This window comes from Rhincodon typus, chromosome 2 (assembly GCF_021869965.1).
Source record: "Rhincodon typus isolate 14 chromosome 2, sRhiTyp1.1, whole genome shotgun sequence".
NCBI lineage: Eukaryota > Metazoa > Chordata > Chondrichthyes > Orectolobiformes > Rhincodontidae > Rhincodon > Rhincodon typus.
In genome coordinates, this window is record NC_063333.1 from 137038293 (window position 1) to 137053110 (window position 14818).

General features: G+C 42.4%; 1 protein-coding gene across 1 annotated transcript in view; it reads right to left on the reverse strand.

Moving 5' to 3' along the window:
• Positions 1-13810, reverse strand: part of LOC125486258 (inactive sodium-dependent neutral amino acid transporter B(0)AT3-like) — a 27466-nt gene extending 13656 nt beyond the window's left edge. The window contains exons 1-2 of the mRNA XM_048612966.1: positions 13323-13810; positions 4859-4999 (exon numbers count right to left, since the gene is read on the reverse strand). Coding sequence (XP_048468923.1) covers positions 4859-4999; positions 13323-13494 — 313 coding nt within the window. The 5' untranslated portion in view covers positions 13495-13810. The remainder of the gene's footprint in view (positions 1-4858; positions 5000-13322) is intronic.
• Positions 13811-14818: the final 1008 nt, after the last annotated feature.

Below are 14818 nucleotides of genomic sequence, written 5' to 3' on the forward strand. Positions count from 1 at the left end.
CCTATGATGCTGCTTGGCCTGCTGTGTTCATCCAGCCCTGCACCTTGTTGTCTCGGATTCTCCAGCATCTGCAGTTCCTACTATCTCTGGTTCAGTAATGCCCTTTAGGGGAAGGAAGCTGCCATCCTTACCTGGTCTGGCCTACATGTGACTGCAGACCCACAGCATTGTGGTTGACTGTGGGCTGCCTTCTGGGTAATTAGGGATGGGCAGTAAATGCTGGCCCAGCCAGTGACGCCCACATCACGTTAATGGAAGAAACAATTCAGAGGATGTAGGCTTCACTGACTGGGCCAGCATTCATTGCCCCATCCTGAACTGCCTTTGAGAATGTGGTGGTGAGCTGTCCTCTGGAACACTGCACTCTATTTGCTGAAGATAGACCCCAGTGCCATGCAGGAGAGATCACCAGGAATTTGACCCAGCCACAGTAAAGGAACAGTGATGCATTTCCAATTCAGGATGCTGAGTGGCCTAGAGGGGAACTTGCAGGGGGTGGTGTTCCCATGTATCTGCTGTTCTTGTCCTTCCAGAAGGTAATGGTGATGGGTCCGAAAGGGCTGCCCAAAGAGACTTTTCTGCAGTGCATCTTGTATATGATACACACTGCTGCTACTGAGCGTCGGTGGTGGAGGGAATGGATGCTTGTGGATGTGGCACCAATCAAGTGAACTGCTTTGGCCTGGATGCTGTCACATTTCTTGAGTGTGGTTGGAGCTGCACCCATCCAGGCAAGTGGGGAGTATTCTCATCACACTTTTGACTTGTGCCTTGTAGATGGTGGACAGAGGTGAGTTGCTCACTGCAGGATTCCTAGCCTTTGATCTGCTCCTGTAGCCACTGTACCCATCGCTTGGTCTGGTGCAATTTCTGGTCCATGGTAACCCCCAGACTGTCGATAGTGCCTGATTTAGCCATGATGATGCCATTAAATGCCACATGGTGATGCTAAGATTCTCTTTTGTTGGCGATGGCATTGCCTGGCACTCATGTGGTGTTACTGTTACTTGCCCCTTATCTGCCCCAGGTCTGGATATTGTCCAGGTTTGTTGCAGTCAGACATGGACTGCTTCAGTATCTGAGAAGTTGGGCATGGTGCTGAAGATTATGCAATCACCTGTGAACAACCTACTTCTGATCTTACGATGCAGGGAATCTCCTGCTCCAATAAGTTGTTTAATTTCTCCACCAACATTCACAACTGGATGTAGCAGGATTGCAGAGATTATGCCTGATCCATTGGTATTGGAATCATTTAAGTCTGTTTATCATTTTCTGCTTATGTTGTTTGCCAAACCAATTGCCCTGCTTTGTAGCTTCACCAGGTTGACCCTCATTGATAAGTATGCCTGGTGCTGTTGCTGGCACTCTTCATTGAACTAAGATTGATCCCGAGGCTTGATGGTAACGGTAGAGTGGGGGAAGTGCTGGGAGATGAGGTTGCAGATCGTGCTTCATGGGTACCCAATCTTGAGTTGGTCAATCTATTCAAAATCTTACTGATATGGTCATGTACAAGTGCAAAGGTGGCAGGCAGATTGGTGAGGATGAGGTCATGTCTGTTTTTCTCTCTTGTATGTTCTTTCACCATCTGCTGCAGATCGAGTCTAGCAGCTGTGTCCTTTGGGTCAGTAGTGGTGTTGCCAAATCTCTCTTGGTGATGGTCGTTGAAGTCCCCCATAGGTCACACTTTCTGCTCTTGCCACTGTCAGTACTTCCTCCAAATAATATTGAACAATGAGAAGCAGATTTATCAGTCAGGGGTGGGTACATGGTAATCACCAGGAGATTTTCACGTCCATGTTTGACCAAATGCCATGGGGGCCATGGGCATCCAGAGTCATTGGCCAATTGTATACCACTGTTCCACCACATCTGCTGGGTCAGTCCAACATAGGATAGGACACACTCGGGGATGGTGGTGGTGGTATCTGGGACATTGCGAGTAAGGTATGGTTTTAAGAGAACCATATGAGAATGTCAGGCTGTAGCTTGGCTAATCTGTGAGACAGCTCTCCCAACTTTTGGCCCCAGATGTTAGCAAGGTAGACTTTGAGGAATAATAGTTGAGTTTGCCATTGTCATTATCCATTCAGTTTCATTCTTTTATTGAGTCTTTTTAGTGGTTAATTGCAACTGAGTGTCTTGCTCAGCCATTTTAGAGGGTTGTTAAAAGTCAACCACTTTGCTGTGTGTCTGGAGACTTGTGTAGGCCAGGTCAGGTCAGGACAGCAGATTTCCTTCCCTCAAGGACATTAGGGAACCAGATGGGTTTTTATGACAATAGTTGCATGGCCACCATTAGACTTTTAATTCCAGATTTTCAAAAAAAAAATTCAAATTCTGTCATTAGTTGTGGGTAAGAAGCTAACAAGCACACCAAAATAATGCAAGCATGATGCCATGATGTAAGGGAATTTCCTGGATGGTGAAATCTCCTTTTGGTGTCCTCAGGCAAATAACAAGCAAACCTGCTGAAGACATGTAGCCAGAGGTGGATTCATGTTGTGTTATGCCTCATTGTCAGGATGTTAGAATGCCATTAAAAGATACAGTCACGATATCATCATTGAATCATAGCCTGTGACCTGAGGGTATAAAGACTTCAGACTCCATCTTACCTCAGATCACTGGAAGCACACTCCTCTGTTGTAAATTACATCGTCAGGCACTTGAACACTTCATCAGGCACTTATTTGTATGTAATAGTTAGTTGTGATAAATGTCTGTTGGATTCTTTAATACCATGATGTTGGCAGCCACTTTCTTATGTTACGTAACATAATGTAAACATTGCCGCCTCAAGTTAAATGCCTTGTTAGAGGCAACTCACACCAGTCACTCTCTGGCCACTGTCATAATCCTCTCAGCGGTTATTTCAAGGTTTATTCTACACAGTGGCCCAGGGATAGCCGAGAGGATCATGGCAGGATCATGATGCTTGCTAATATTGGCACATAAAAATCACAGTAATCTGTGGTGAAGAAGAGGTGTGGCTGGAGTTATGAATTGCCACACGTTTGCTGGATAATTTTTACTATTCTGCCCTCGGCCTTGCACAAACAAAGAATAGGTATCAACGTCCCTTAAGCATGAAGAAATTGTTGGATTTATGCCATAAATACAGATGAATCTTACTGTAGAAAATGTTTGCTGTGACGGCAGACCCTACTATGATAATTTTTTTATTTTATTATAGGATATGTGCATTGCTGGTTAGACCAACAGTTATTATTTAAAATGGTCCTAACATGAAACTCAAACTTGAAGTCTCAGAATGGGAGCAGTGAAACTGCAAAGTCTCACTCCTATGTTTGGTTAATTGTTCTGAAGTTTTCTTACAAGGGAGGGCAATTAAAAGCCAGCCACTTTGCTGTGGGTCTAGAGTCACATATAGGTCAGACCGGGTAAGGATGGCAGAATGCTTTCTCTAAGGCAACTCATGAAGCAGATGAGTTTTTGCAACAATTGATGATGCTTGTCATGTTGGCCATCAATGGAGCTGGTTTTCAATTCCTGATTTTATTATTCAAATCTAAATTCTATTCCCTTGCTTTGGTGAGATTTGAACCTTTGTCCCTAGAGCATTAGCCTAGACTATTCGATTACTATGCCAGTGACACTATCTCCGTAGCTCCATCTCCACTTTATTAAATTATGTACAAGTTGTGTTGATGCCAAGAAATAACTTCACATAAAATTGACTGCTTCAAGTCAAAAGACCTAGTTTCTAATTAAGAGTCATAGAGTCATACAGCATGGCAACTCATCCATGCTGACCAGGTATCCTCAACTGAACCAGTCCCGTTTGCCTGTGTTTGGCCCATATTGCTCTAAATCTTTCCTATTCATGTCCAAATATCTTTTAAATGTTGTAATTGTACCTGCCTCTACCACTTTCTCTGGCAGCTCATTCTTACAGGCACCACTCTCTGTGTGAAAAAGTTATCCCCCAGGTCCTTTTCAAATCTTTCCCTTCTCACCTTAAGCCTATGTCCTGCAGTTTTGGATTCCCCTACCCTTGGAAAATGTCCTTGGCTAATCAGCTTATCTATGCTCACCCCTCAGTCTCTGATGCTCCAATGAGAAAAGCCCCAGCCCATCCAGCCTCTCCTTATAACTCAAACTTTCATTGTAAATTTTTTCTGTACTCTTTCTAGTTTAACAACTTTCTTCCTATTGCAGGGCGACCAGAAGTGTATGCAGTATTCCAAATGTAGCCTTACTAATGTCTTGTATAGCCACAGCATTGGCCCATCTGATCAAGATCTCATTGTACTCTTAGATAACCTTCTTCACTGTCCACTTGCATTTATCCAGATTGAACTCCATCCGCCATTTTTCAGCCCATTGACCCATTTGATCAAGATCCCTTTGTAATCTTAGACAACCTTCTTCAATATCCACTATACCACCAATTTTGGTCTCATCCACGGACTTACTAACTACAACTACTATATTCTCATCCAAATCATTGATTTAAATGTCAGACAATGGTAGACCCAGAGCCAATCTTTGCAGCACACCGCTGGTCACAGGCCTGTAGTCCAAATAACAACCCTCTCTCACCACCCTCTGTCTTCTACCATCAAGCAAATATTGTATCCAATTGGCTATTTCTCCTTGGATCCCATGTGATCTAACCTTACTAACCAGGCTACCATGTAGGACTTTGTTGAAGGCCTTGCTAAAGTCCATGTAAGCAATGTCTACCACAGCATGTTCTTATTGTCAACTTACTTTGACGATTTAAGAGTCTCTGGGAATTAAAAATACAACTTTTATGACATCAAAGTTATCTACTTAGTTAATAGAAAAAAATTTGATTTCTTTTTCAATGTTAGAAAGAAGATCTTACCAACTCCTCCCAGATATGGCGAAATGGAGTTCCAGACACCAATACTCCCTTTGCGGAGTCGCTGTCCAATTGCTAATTCAAGGTGAAGTAGTGGAATTCCCTCAAAGATCAGTGCAATAGTGTATGGGATTAAAAAGGCTCCTGTGACCACAAACAGTTCAAGCAAAGAAAGAATTTCAGCCACTGAATTAAAATTCACTTTTCTCTCCTTAATCTTTGACCTTGTTACATTTTGAGATTTGTTTTCACTATTTTTCACCACAGGAAGGATTTGGTAAATGTAGTTATGTTTTAAAGCAAAGCATATTTCCACAGTTTGAAAAGAAGCTGCAAGATAAGTCATTAAAAAGCCATATTGTTTCCCTTACGCTGTAACAATGAGCAATTTTTAAAAAAATCTATTGTCATAATGGATAAACACCTCATAAGCATTGTGTTGGGAAGTCTCTGATCCATTTTGGCTACAAACTGAGAGGTGTTAAAAAGAAATGCAGAGAATATTATCCACAAGCTAGGTATCTAATCCACTCAGGCCTACTTAACCCTTGGTTACACCCATCCTAAATTAAATATTGGTAAGAATAACGTTACCCAGGTCACGTATTTAGTTCAGGCCACTCATGCTATGAGCACTGCTGTGGCCAAGAAATTGCCTCAGGCAAGACTAGAGATTTATAACAACTTAACTCCTGGCTAGCCTACCCTGGTGACACTGACAATTCAAAGCCAGAGAAACATACTGGGCAGCAACAATGACAGCTCAAAGATCAAAAACTAACTGAACTTGACCGTCGAAGAGAAAGTGAAGAAAAGAGAGCTGGACCTGAAAGACGGTTTGACTCATGGCTGGAATAGTGCTGGAAAAGGGAGGAAAAGCCCTTTTATCTGGCTCTGATTGCATAGATGAGAATGGAACTGGGTGAGTGCCCTCCCATCTCGCTGCACAATTGTGGAGAGATGTTGGAGAAAAATAGTATGATCAACCAAGCCAAAGTCCGCAACAGTTTGAGCCCGTGAGAAGGGAGAGTGTGTCTTAATCAGAGTTGATCAGGATATAATTCATGATTTTGACAAGGCCATAAGATATTGGAGCCGAGGTAGGCTATATGACCCATCAAGTCTGCTCCACCATTCAATGAGATTCTAGATGATCTGATAACCTTCAGCTCCACTTTCCTTCCGTATCTCCTTAAGCCTTAATTCCCTTACTGATAAAAGTCTGTCTCTTTCAGCCTTGAATATATTATTATTTATTATTATTATTATTTAGATGATTTTTATTGGCACATGTACTGAAGTCCAGAAGTACAGTGAAAAGTGCATAATGTCGCCACTCATGGCACCATCTTGGGTAGCAAGGTACCTAGGTACAAAAAAAAACTTAGGTACAAAGTAGCAAGAGAAACTAGAGTTAAAAAGTTAAGCATTACTTCATACAATAGTAGAAAAATGAAGAAATAAGGTAATAGTTAACATTAAAGTCTTTCCTAGTTTAAACTGGGAAAATAAAGGACTAAGTTAAAAGTTCAACATTCTTTGATGAGATCTTTGCTTATCTCGCTCTCCAGGAAGCCTCAGCTGTCTGCTCTCGTCAGCATCGCTGCGTATATTGTCACTGCTGCTGAAACTAATACACCTAATGACCCAGCCTCGACAGTGCTCTGCGATAAAGAATTCCACAGATTCACAGCCCTCTGAGAGAAGAAATTCCTCCCCATCTCTGTCTTTAATGGGCGATTCAGTATTCTGAGATTTTGCCCTCAGCTCCTGAACCCTCTGAGTGATTGTGGTAGGGTTGGAGACTCAGGATGGGATTCAAACATGCAGCTCCAGCTCAGCTGGGCATAAATCAGAGAGGTGACAACACAGTAAAAAATTTGGTGAGGGAAAAGAGGTAGGAGATGGAACGGACGTTTGCAGGACACAGGGGTCAGACTTGTTTTGAGAAGGATGATGAGGACAGATATGAAGGATTATGGAGCAGCACTTGAGATGAGGAAAGCGTTACCAGCTTTGACACAGACAGCAGGAAGAGGAATTGGGTCATCAGTAGTTCACTGAAAATAAGGTTAATCAGCAGTGGATGGGTCTCATGGACAAAATGTAGGGGAACAATTTGAGCATCTCATCTCTCTGTACATTACTGTAATCCCTCAGCTTTGACATTGCTGTTGTAAATCTATTTGTAACCTCTCCAATGCTTTGAACTCACTCCTGAAAGGGTAGTAGAGGGAAGATCAGTCTCAATAATGAAAAAGTATTGGGATGAATACTTGAAATGCCATAGTACAAAGACTATGGGCCAAATGCTGGAAAATGGGATTAGAGTAGATAGCTGCTGGATGACTGGCTTGGACATGATGGGCTGAAGGGCCTTTTTCTGTGCTGTAAAAGGGAAGAAATTGTGGTTCCCCTAGCAGAAATATTTGCATCACCTATAGCCATGGGTTAAGTACCAGAGGACTGGAGGGTGGCTAATGTTGTGCCTTTATTTAAGAAAGGCTGTAAGGAGAAGCGTGGGAACTATAAACTGGTGAGTCTGACATCAGCAGTGGGTAAATTGTTGGAGGGGTTTCTGAGAAATAGGATTTACATACATTTGGAGAGGCAAGGACAGATTAGGGATAGTCAGCATGGCTTTGTGTGTGGGAAATAGTGTCTCGCAAACTTGATCAAGTTTTTTGAGGATGTAACCAAAAAAGATTGAGGAGGGCAGAGCGATAACCAATGCCAATTGGACTTGAGTAAAGCCTTTGACAAAGGTTCGCATCGTATACTGATTAGTAAAGTTAGATCACATGAGATTCAGGGAGAGCTTGTCAATTGGATGCAACTTTGGCTTTATAGTAGGAGACAGAGGGTGGTGGTGAAGGGGGGTTGTTTTTCGGATTGGAGGCCTGTGACCAGCTGTGTTCCACAGGGATCGGTGCTGGGTCCACATTTATATAAATGATTCGTATGAGAATTTAGGAGGCATGGTTAGTAAGTTTGTGGGTGACACCAAAATTGGTGGAATAGTTTGACAGTGAAGAAGGTTATCTAAGATTATAAAGGGATCTTGATAAATTGAGAGAATGTCTTGAGGATTGGTAGATTGAGTTTAATTTAGATAAATGCGAGGTGTTGCACAAACAAGGACAGGACTTGTACAGTTAATGGTAGGGCCTCGGGAGTGTTGTCAAACAGAAAGACCTAGGAGTTCAGGTACATAGTTCTTTGGAAATTGCGTCACAGGTAGAGTAGTTAAGAAGGCATTTAACAAGCTTGCCTTCATTGCTCAGACCATTGAGTATAGGAGTTAAGGTGTCATGTTGAAGCTGTACAGCATGCTGTTGAGGCCACTTCTGGAGTACTGTGTACAGTTGTGGTCACCCTGCTATAGGAAGGATATCATGACATTGGAAAGGGTTCAAAAACAAATTAGCAGGATATTGCTGGGCCTGGAGGGTTTGAGTTAGAAGGAGAGGCTGAATAGGCTGTGACATTTTTCACTAGAGTGTAGGAGGTTGAGGGATGATCTTACAAAGGTTTGAAAAATTGGGGTGGGCGCGGTGCATAGACAAGGTGAATAGCAAAGGGGACGTATTTAAGGTGAGAGGAGAAAGATTTAAAAGGGACCTGCGGGGAGACTTTTTCACACAGAGTGGTTTGTATGTGGAATGAACTGCCAGAGAAAGTGGTAGATGCCGGTACAATTGCAAACTTTAAAAGACTTTTCGACAGGTGCATGAACAGGAAAGGTTTGGAGGGATATGGGCCAAACGCAGGTAAGTGCAACTGGTTTAGTTTGGGAAACTTAGTCGGCATGGACAAGTTGGACCATCATATAGTCATACAGTCTGTGCTGTATGATTCTATGACTATGATTTAATGGCTTAACACCATCGTGTTTATAATTCTCCAGCTGAAGCACTTTCCATTCAGCTTTTAAGGATGACCAACTCAGTGGTAAAGTGCAGTTTTATAGTTGGTCTGGGCCCATTCCCCAGTGATAAACATTGAAAATGAGGGCTCCCTTGCTGTGTCAGTTTCCCACGTGGCCATTCTGCTCTCGCCTGGTCAGAAAATCCACTGGCAGCTTCAGGGAACGAACCAGCGGGAGCAATGGACGCTGTCAGAACTCCATCATGTTGCCAATGGTGATTATTACTGGAATAGGGCATTGAGCTTGGTGGGTCAGGAGTGGCAGGCCCTCATGAGAGAGGTGAGGGAGAGCTGGAGTTGATAGGGTGGGAGGAAAGAGGCAAGGAAAAGGTTAGGGATCAAGGGGGCTAGCTAGATCTTGTCAGGAGTCTGCTGCCGGGTCTGGGGGCCTGTAAAAGAGGCACACACCCCATTGCCAGGCAACAGACCAAGTAATGGGGTGAGAACAGGAGAAGACAATGTGGGTAAAATTGCAAATTGCAATGGAGAGGTAGGCATCATGAATGCTGACCAATTTTATGACCCATCTGCCACACACCAATGCACACAACTACCTACACAACTGCCCATAGACTTACCCCTGTACCTGTTGACACACCTGCCCACCCACAGGCCCTCACAGCTGCCCATTCCCCTGCCCAAACTCCTGCCCAAAAACCTTTCCACACATATGCCCACCTGCCATCACACTCACCTACGCACCTACCCAACCACCTACCCACACACCTACCCACGCAACTATCCACAAACCTGCCCACACACCAATCCACACACCTATCCACAAACCTACCCACCCACCTGCCCTCACACCTACCTACAAAACTACCCACAAACCTGCCAACACCTACCCACACACATGCCCACACACCTGCCCACAAACCTACCCACACAACTGCCCACACAACTACCCAAACACCTACCCATAAAGCTGCCCTCCCAAGCTAGACAGATCTATTGATCAGTCCAACTCCTTCCTTCTCTTAGCTCTCAATCTTTCAAATCTGTCCTTTGGAAATGTTTTAGCAAATTTCCTTTTGGAATCTATTGTTGGATTTTCTTCTGTCACAGTTTCAGGCCTTGCGTTCTAGATCAGGATGATTGTCTGAGTAAAACAGATTCTCCTTTTCCTTCGTAATGATTTTGTTCCAAATGTCACACATCTGCATCTTTCAGTTATCAACCCTCCTACCAGTGGAAAGGTTTCTTCTCGTCCAACGTATCAAATCCGCTGTTAGTTTTAAGAACCTCTATTAACGAGGCAGTCTTAGAGGATGTGCAGCAATTGAGTGGTGTGTCACAGAATTTGCAGTTCTCATTTGAAGCATCAGGGAGGTGATTCCTTAGAACCCAATTAATTACAGCCCAGAAGCAGGCCATTCAGCTAATCATGACTGTGCAACAACCATCACGTAGTCCTATTCCCTTACCATTTCCCTATAACCCTGTGAAAATGTTCACTTCTGATGACCTTTTGAATTCCTCAATGTAACCTGAACCTGCGAGAAAGATAGTAAACTATAATAAAAGCTGTCTGTAAGGAACAGTTAATATTTTACATTGTGGAGCATAAAAGGAAGATACATGTTTTTTTCCCTTTTCCAAAAACAGTAAATGTGTTGGATGTAAATCAAAATCAACAGCTTTGGGAGCAGGAATTAACCCATCAGTCTTGCAATCTGCCAAGTCAGTTATGTTATTGGAAGATAACACAGTGTGGAGCTGGAGGAACACAGCAGGCCAGGCAGCATCTGAGGAGCAGGAAAGTTGATGTTTCGGGTCGGGACCCTTCTTAAGACCCTCCAGCTCCACACTGTGTTAACTCTGACTCCAGCATCTACAGTTCTTACTACCTCTGATATTATTTTATGATGCTCTGTTTCATTGCAGATGATATTGAGGGGAGTCCACAGGCCCCATTCTGTCAAGCAGTGAATCTCTTTATTTGGCCAACGGGACTGCCAGGATATTCTGAGCAGAGTCCAGAAAATGCTTTTAGGTGATGTGGATGAGAGGGAACATGGACAGGTCAATATCCTCTGCTCCTGAAAATATGATGTGGAGGTGCCGGTATTGGACTGATGAAGGGGCTCCAAAAGCTTGTGTTTTCAAATAAACCTGTTGGACTATAATCTGGTGTTGTGTGATTTCTGACCTCCTGAAAATAGCAAGATTTCTATCAACTACTACTGGATCAGGGAGATGGGACCGTTGTTAAAGATTTTAATGTTATTAATGTTAAGCTGCAGTGGACACAGAACATTCTGACTCATATACAGCAAAACTTTCGACTAAACTGATATTTCTGTAAATCGTTCATTCACAAACTTCACACAACAAACGTTTCTTTCTTTGTGGTTTTTACCACAGCCCCCCTCCCAGCCACCAATCTTGGAGTAAACTGAAAGTGAATAACTCATTTAAGTAGAAAGTTGGGAAAGATGTGACGGGAGTAGAATTTCTTCAAAGGTACTTCTGCTTGCTTTCTGAAAAAGTTACTGAAGTCAACCAGACAGGAGAACTCTAGCTGGGATTGCTAGAGATTGCTTGACAATTTCTATTCTGCAAACATAATTTAAGCTGGCACTATCAGCAACACAGCATGAGGTAAATGGGGCTGGGTGGGGTGGGTGGCCTCTCAGTATTGGATCCTTCAACATGGGCCAGAACTCACTGGCAAATAAAAAATGGAACCAAGAGAGTTTGATGTGCAGGTAGAGACTAAAAAGGAGAGGCAGTGGTGATTGAGTGAGTGATTAACCACGTCAAATGATCAAAAGAGACAAGGTGAACCGCAGTCGTAGTCAGGCAGCACTGTCATTGGTGACTTTTATCGGGATAATTTTGGTGCTTGCAAGTGAGTCAGGGACTAGTCTAGATGAACTCAGAGGCCACGCTGAGAAAGGTGGTAGGGATCATGAATGTAGATAACTAAAGGAAACGGGGAAAATGTTTCTCATGATCTTTCCTTGAGAACGTCACAAGTTATGCCAGCTGCTGGATTTCCACTTGTCTGCCTTATTATAACTTTGGAAGCTGCATAAAGTGGGCTGATTCTGACAATAGAAGGGCCCATCCTTCTCTTGTTCATTTTCAGTTGGCAAGAGACAATTCATTGCAATTGGAATTAAAAGTGAGAAACCCAATGTTAGAGTTCACTGTTTGTTTTAACCAACATTCAGTGGTTTATGCCATGGCACAGATTGCACATGGCCCCATTGTACAATTTCCTTGCTAATGCCCAGTAAACACTGAAAATAGTGTCATGCCCTCTGCTTAACCTTGGTGCAGTACCTGATTGTATGCTGGTGTAAGCCAGGGATGTAACTTTGAGATCACTGGAATTAAAATCTGAGAGAGATGTAAAATGTGCTACTGATTTGTGTTCCTCATTTTACACTCTCACACAAAAATCAAAATTACCTCAGTAACTTTTAACTACCCATTTAAACCTTCATGAAAGTTGCCCTGCGATCAAAACCCAATTCATTGTTTGCACCTGCCTCTACTTTTTAATCTTCCAATGTTCACTACTTGTAAAGAAGTTTTATAATTGGTAACCACTCAGGAAAAAGGCTCCCTCTAACACTCTGATTGTGTTTCATTTAACAAGACAAGTTAATTAAGCATTATTCAGAGTCTATCAAAATAACATTAAAACTTTATTAGTCAGTATTTCAACCATCTTTCATCTCAGTACCTTTTTAAAACTGATGTGTAAATATACTCTTTGCTCTAAAACACAACCTTTAATTAGAATTTTCTGCTGTTAAATCCTTGTTATGGCAGAATGTGAATCATGTATGAGGGTTGTTGATGGTGAGTAGAGATGGACTAACATATATGTATCATTAAAACATGTTAACACAGTTATATATTGGGACACAGTAACTCCACATCTCCACATTAACAGTCACCTTTTCTCAAGTTTATTGAACAACAATTTGTTGACAGACCATCAATTAGGTGGTCAATTAGAGGTCATCTAGTTCACACAGACAAGCACATTAGTATATTGTGGAAAACTCATCATTGTTTTGCAAAAAGAAATTCATGTAAGTTGCCTCATTTTTGAGTCTTGTAACATTCTAAGTATTTTGAAAAAGTATCAAGGAGTTCGTAAATTATACTCAAAAATAACCAACCGAAAATAATCATTATTTCAAAATAACGATCAGGGTTTCTGCTGGACAGAAAAAGGGGTTTGATTATCTTGGCACTTCACTAATTTTGTCTTTAAAAAAGCCATTATTGAAATTATTGAAGATCCTTTCATTTAGAATCACTCTGGGGGATATTGATCGATAGACACTGACTGTATTTTGTTGATGTTCCTTTGTGGATTATTTTTATACAGATGTTAAACTTCTTATTTTGAGTGCTTGACTGTCTCTGCTAAAACAGTGAACAGAGGGATATTTTCTCCTGTGATAATGTTCATCCTCTAACTGTTTTGTAGTACAAAGTGACTCCGGAACTAGAAATTTCAAAAACTCAATCAATTTATACAAGTTTCTCTTCTACCTTTGTGCTGTGTACTTACCACCTCCATAGGTCTGACAGAGATATGGGAACCTCCATACATTTCCCAGTCCCACAGCAAATCCTATACAGCTCAGGACATACTGGATCTTATTGCCCCACATTGGCCTCTCCTCCTTCAGAGCATCGTTGGTTTCACCGGTAACACAATCATTCTCCTTTTCTGCTGCCATCTTGTTCAACTGAGGTCATGTGTAAGGAAACGTTTGGATATCCTGTCTTTAGCTGCCTGGCTTTCTTTCATTTAATGTGTTACGTATATGGCGTAATCTGCTACTGAGAGCAATCTAAAAAGTTATATTCAAACAGAGAGCAGCTGATTGCAGCCAGATCTGACAGAGGGTCAATGCCTTTTCCTCAGTCATCCTGAATACACACACGGAGCATCATGTGGTTTAGTGCTGATTAAAATATAGCACTTTGCCAGGAAAGACAGCTTCAGGCTGTCAAATACATAGCGACATTTGTTAATGGATAACAAGGTGATGGAAATATGAAATAAACCTGTGTCTGAGAGTAAAACTGGTTTGAAGTGGGGAATATTTAATAAGGGTGGTAAACAATCTCATCTTTGAGGATGTTCTTAGTTTCCACGCACAAATAAATTCCTCCAAACGCTTGCATGTAAAATACACTTGTCACCAGATTATCCAGTGCTTATATTCTCAATATATTAGCTGGAGCAGCTGAGTCTTGAACCCAGGCTTCCTGGCTTTCAAGGATAGACACCACCACTACACCACAACAGCCCTTTTAGGGGCCTGGGATTGGAATGGAGTTCATGTGTTTCAAGGGGAAGTATTTTTGGGGATTGTGTGCTGCTGGATTGGGTTGCTTTTTATAACCTGCTCCAGCCACCCTCAGTATAATTTTACCAATTGCTGAATATTTACTTTTGGATGTCATGTTCAGTTTGCCATATTGACAGCCTTGGGATCCCCTCAGATCAAGCGCTATCACCAGATTCCAAAGTGCATACACACGTAAATATGTGTCCATTTACACACCGGAAAGCGTTTATTATTAGAATCAATATTCCTTGCTCCTGGGGAACTTTCTTGGTCCGTCAAAGTTTGGTTAGTCAGCTGGATTGGGTATAAAGTTGGAAAATAGGCCACCGGGTTGGCTATCCAATGCATTGTGACCTCTGAGCAGTCTTTCTAGGGTCGGGGTGGGGTCTAAAGTGTGTCATAAGCTACACACCCAGCAGAAATGGGTAGCCAATTAGGAAAAAGGCGACAGCACCACCAGGATCCTTCTGATACTGGATTCCCTTTCCGCACTCACCCCCACCCCATTCCTGTGAGGTTTAAGACCCCACTGGGATTGTATCTTTCTGGTGATAGGGTGCCATTGGTCCATCTCCAACCTGCTGGGATTCAATGGCCACAATAAGGGCCACAAAACACCCCATCTCATATTTTCCCAATCAGGCAGATAGTGCCTTCATTTTGAGGCACTCTCCTGGTCTGTTGCCAACTTCACCGTCAGCTGTAA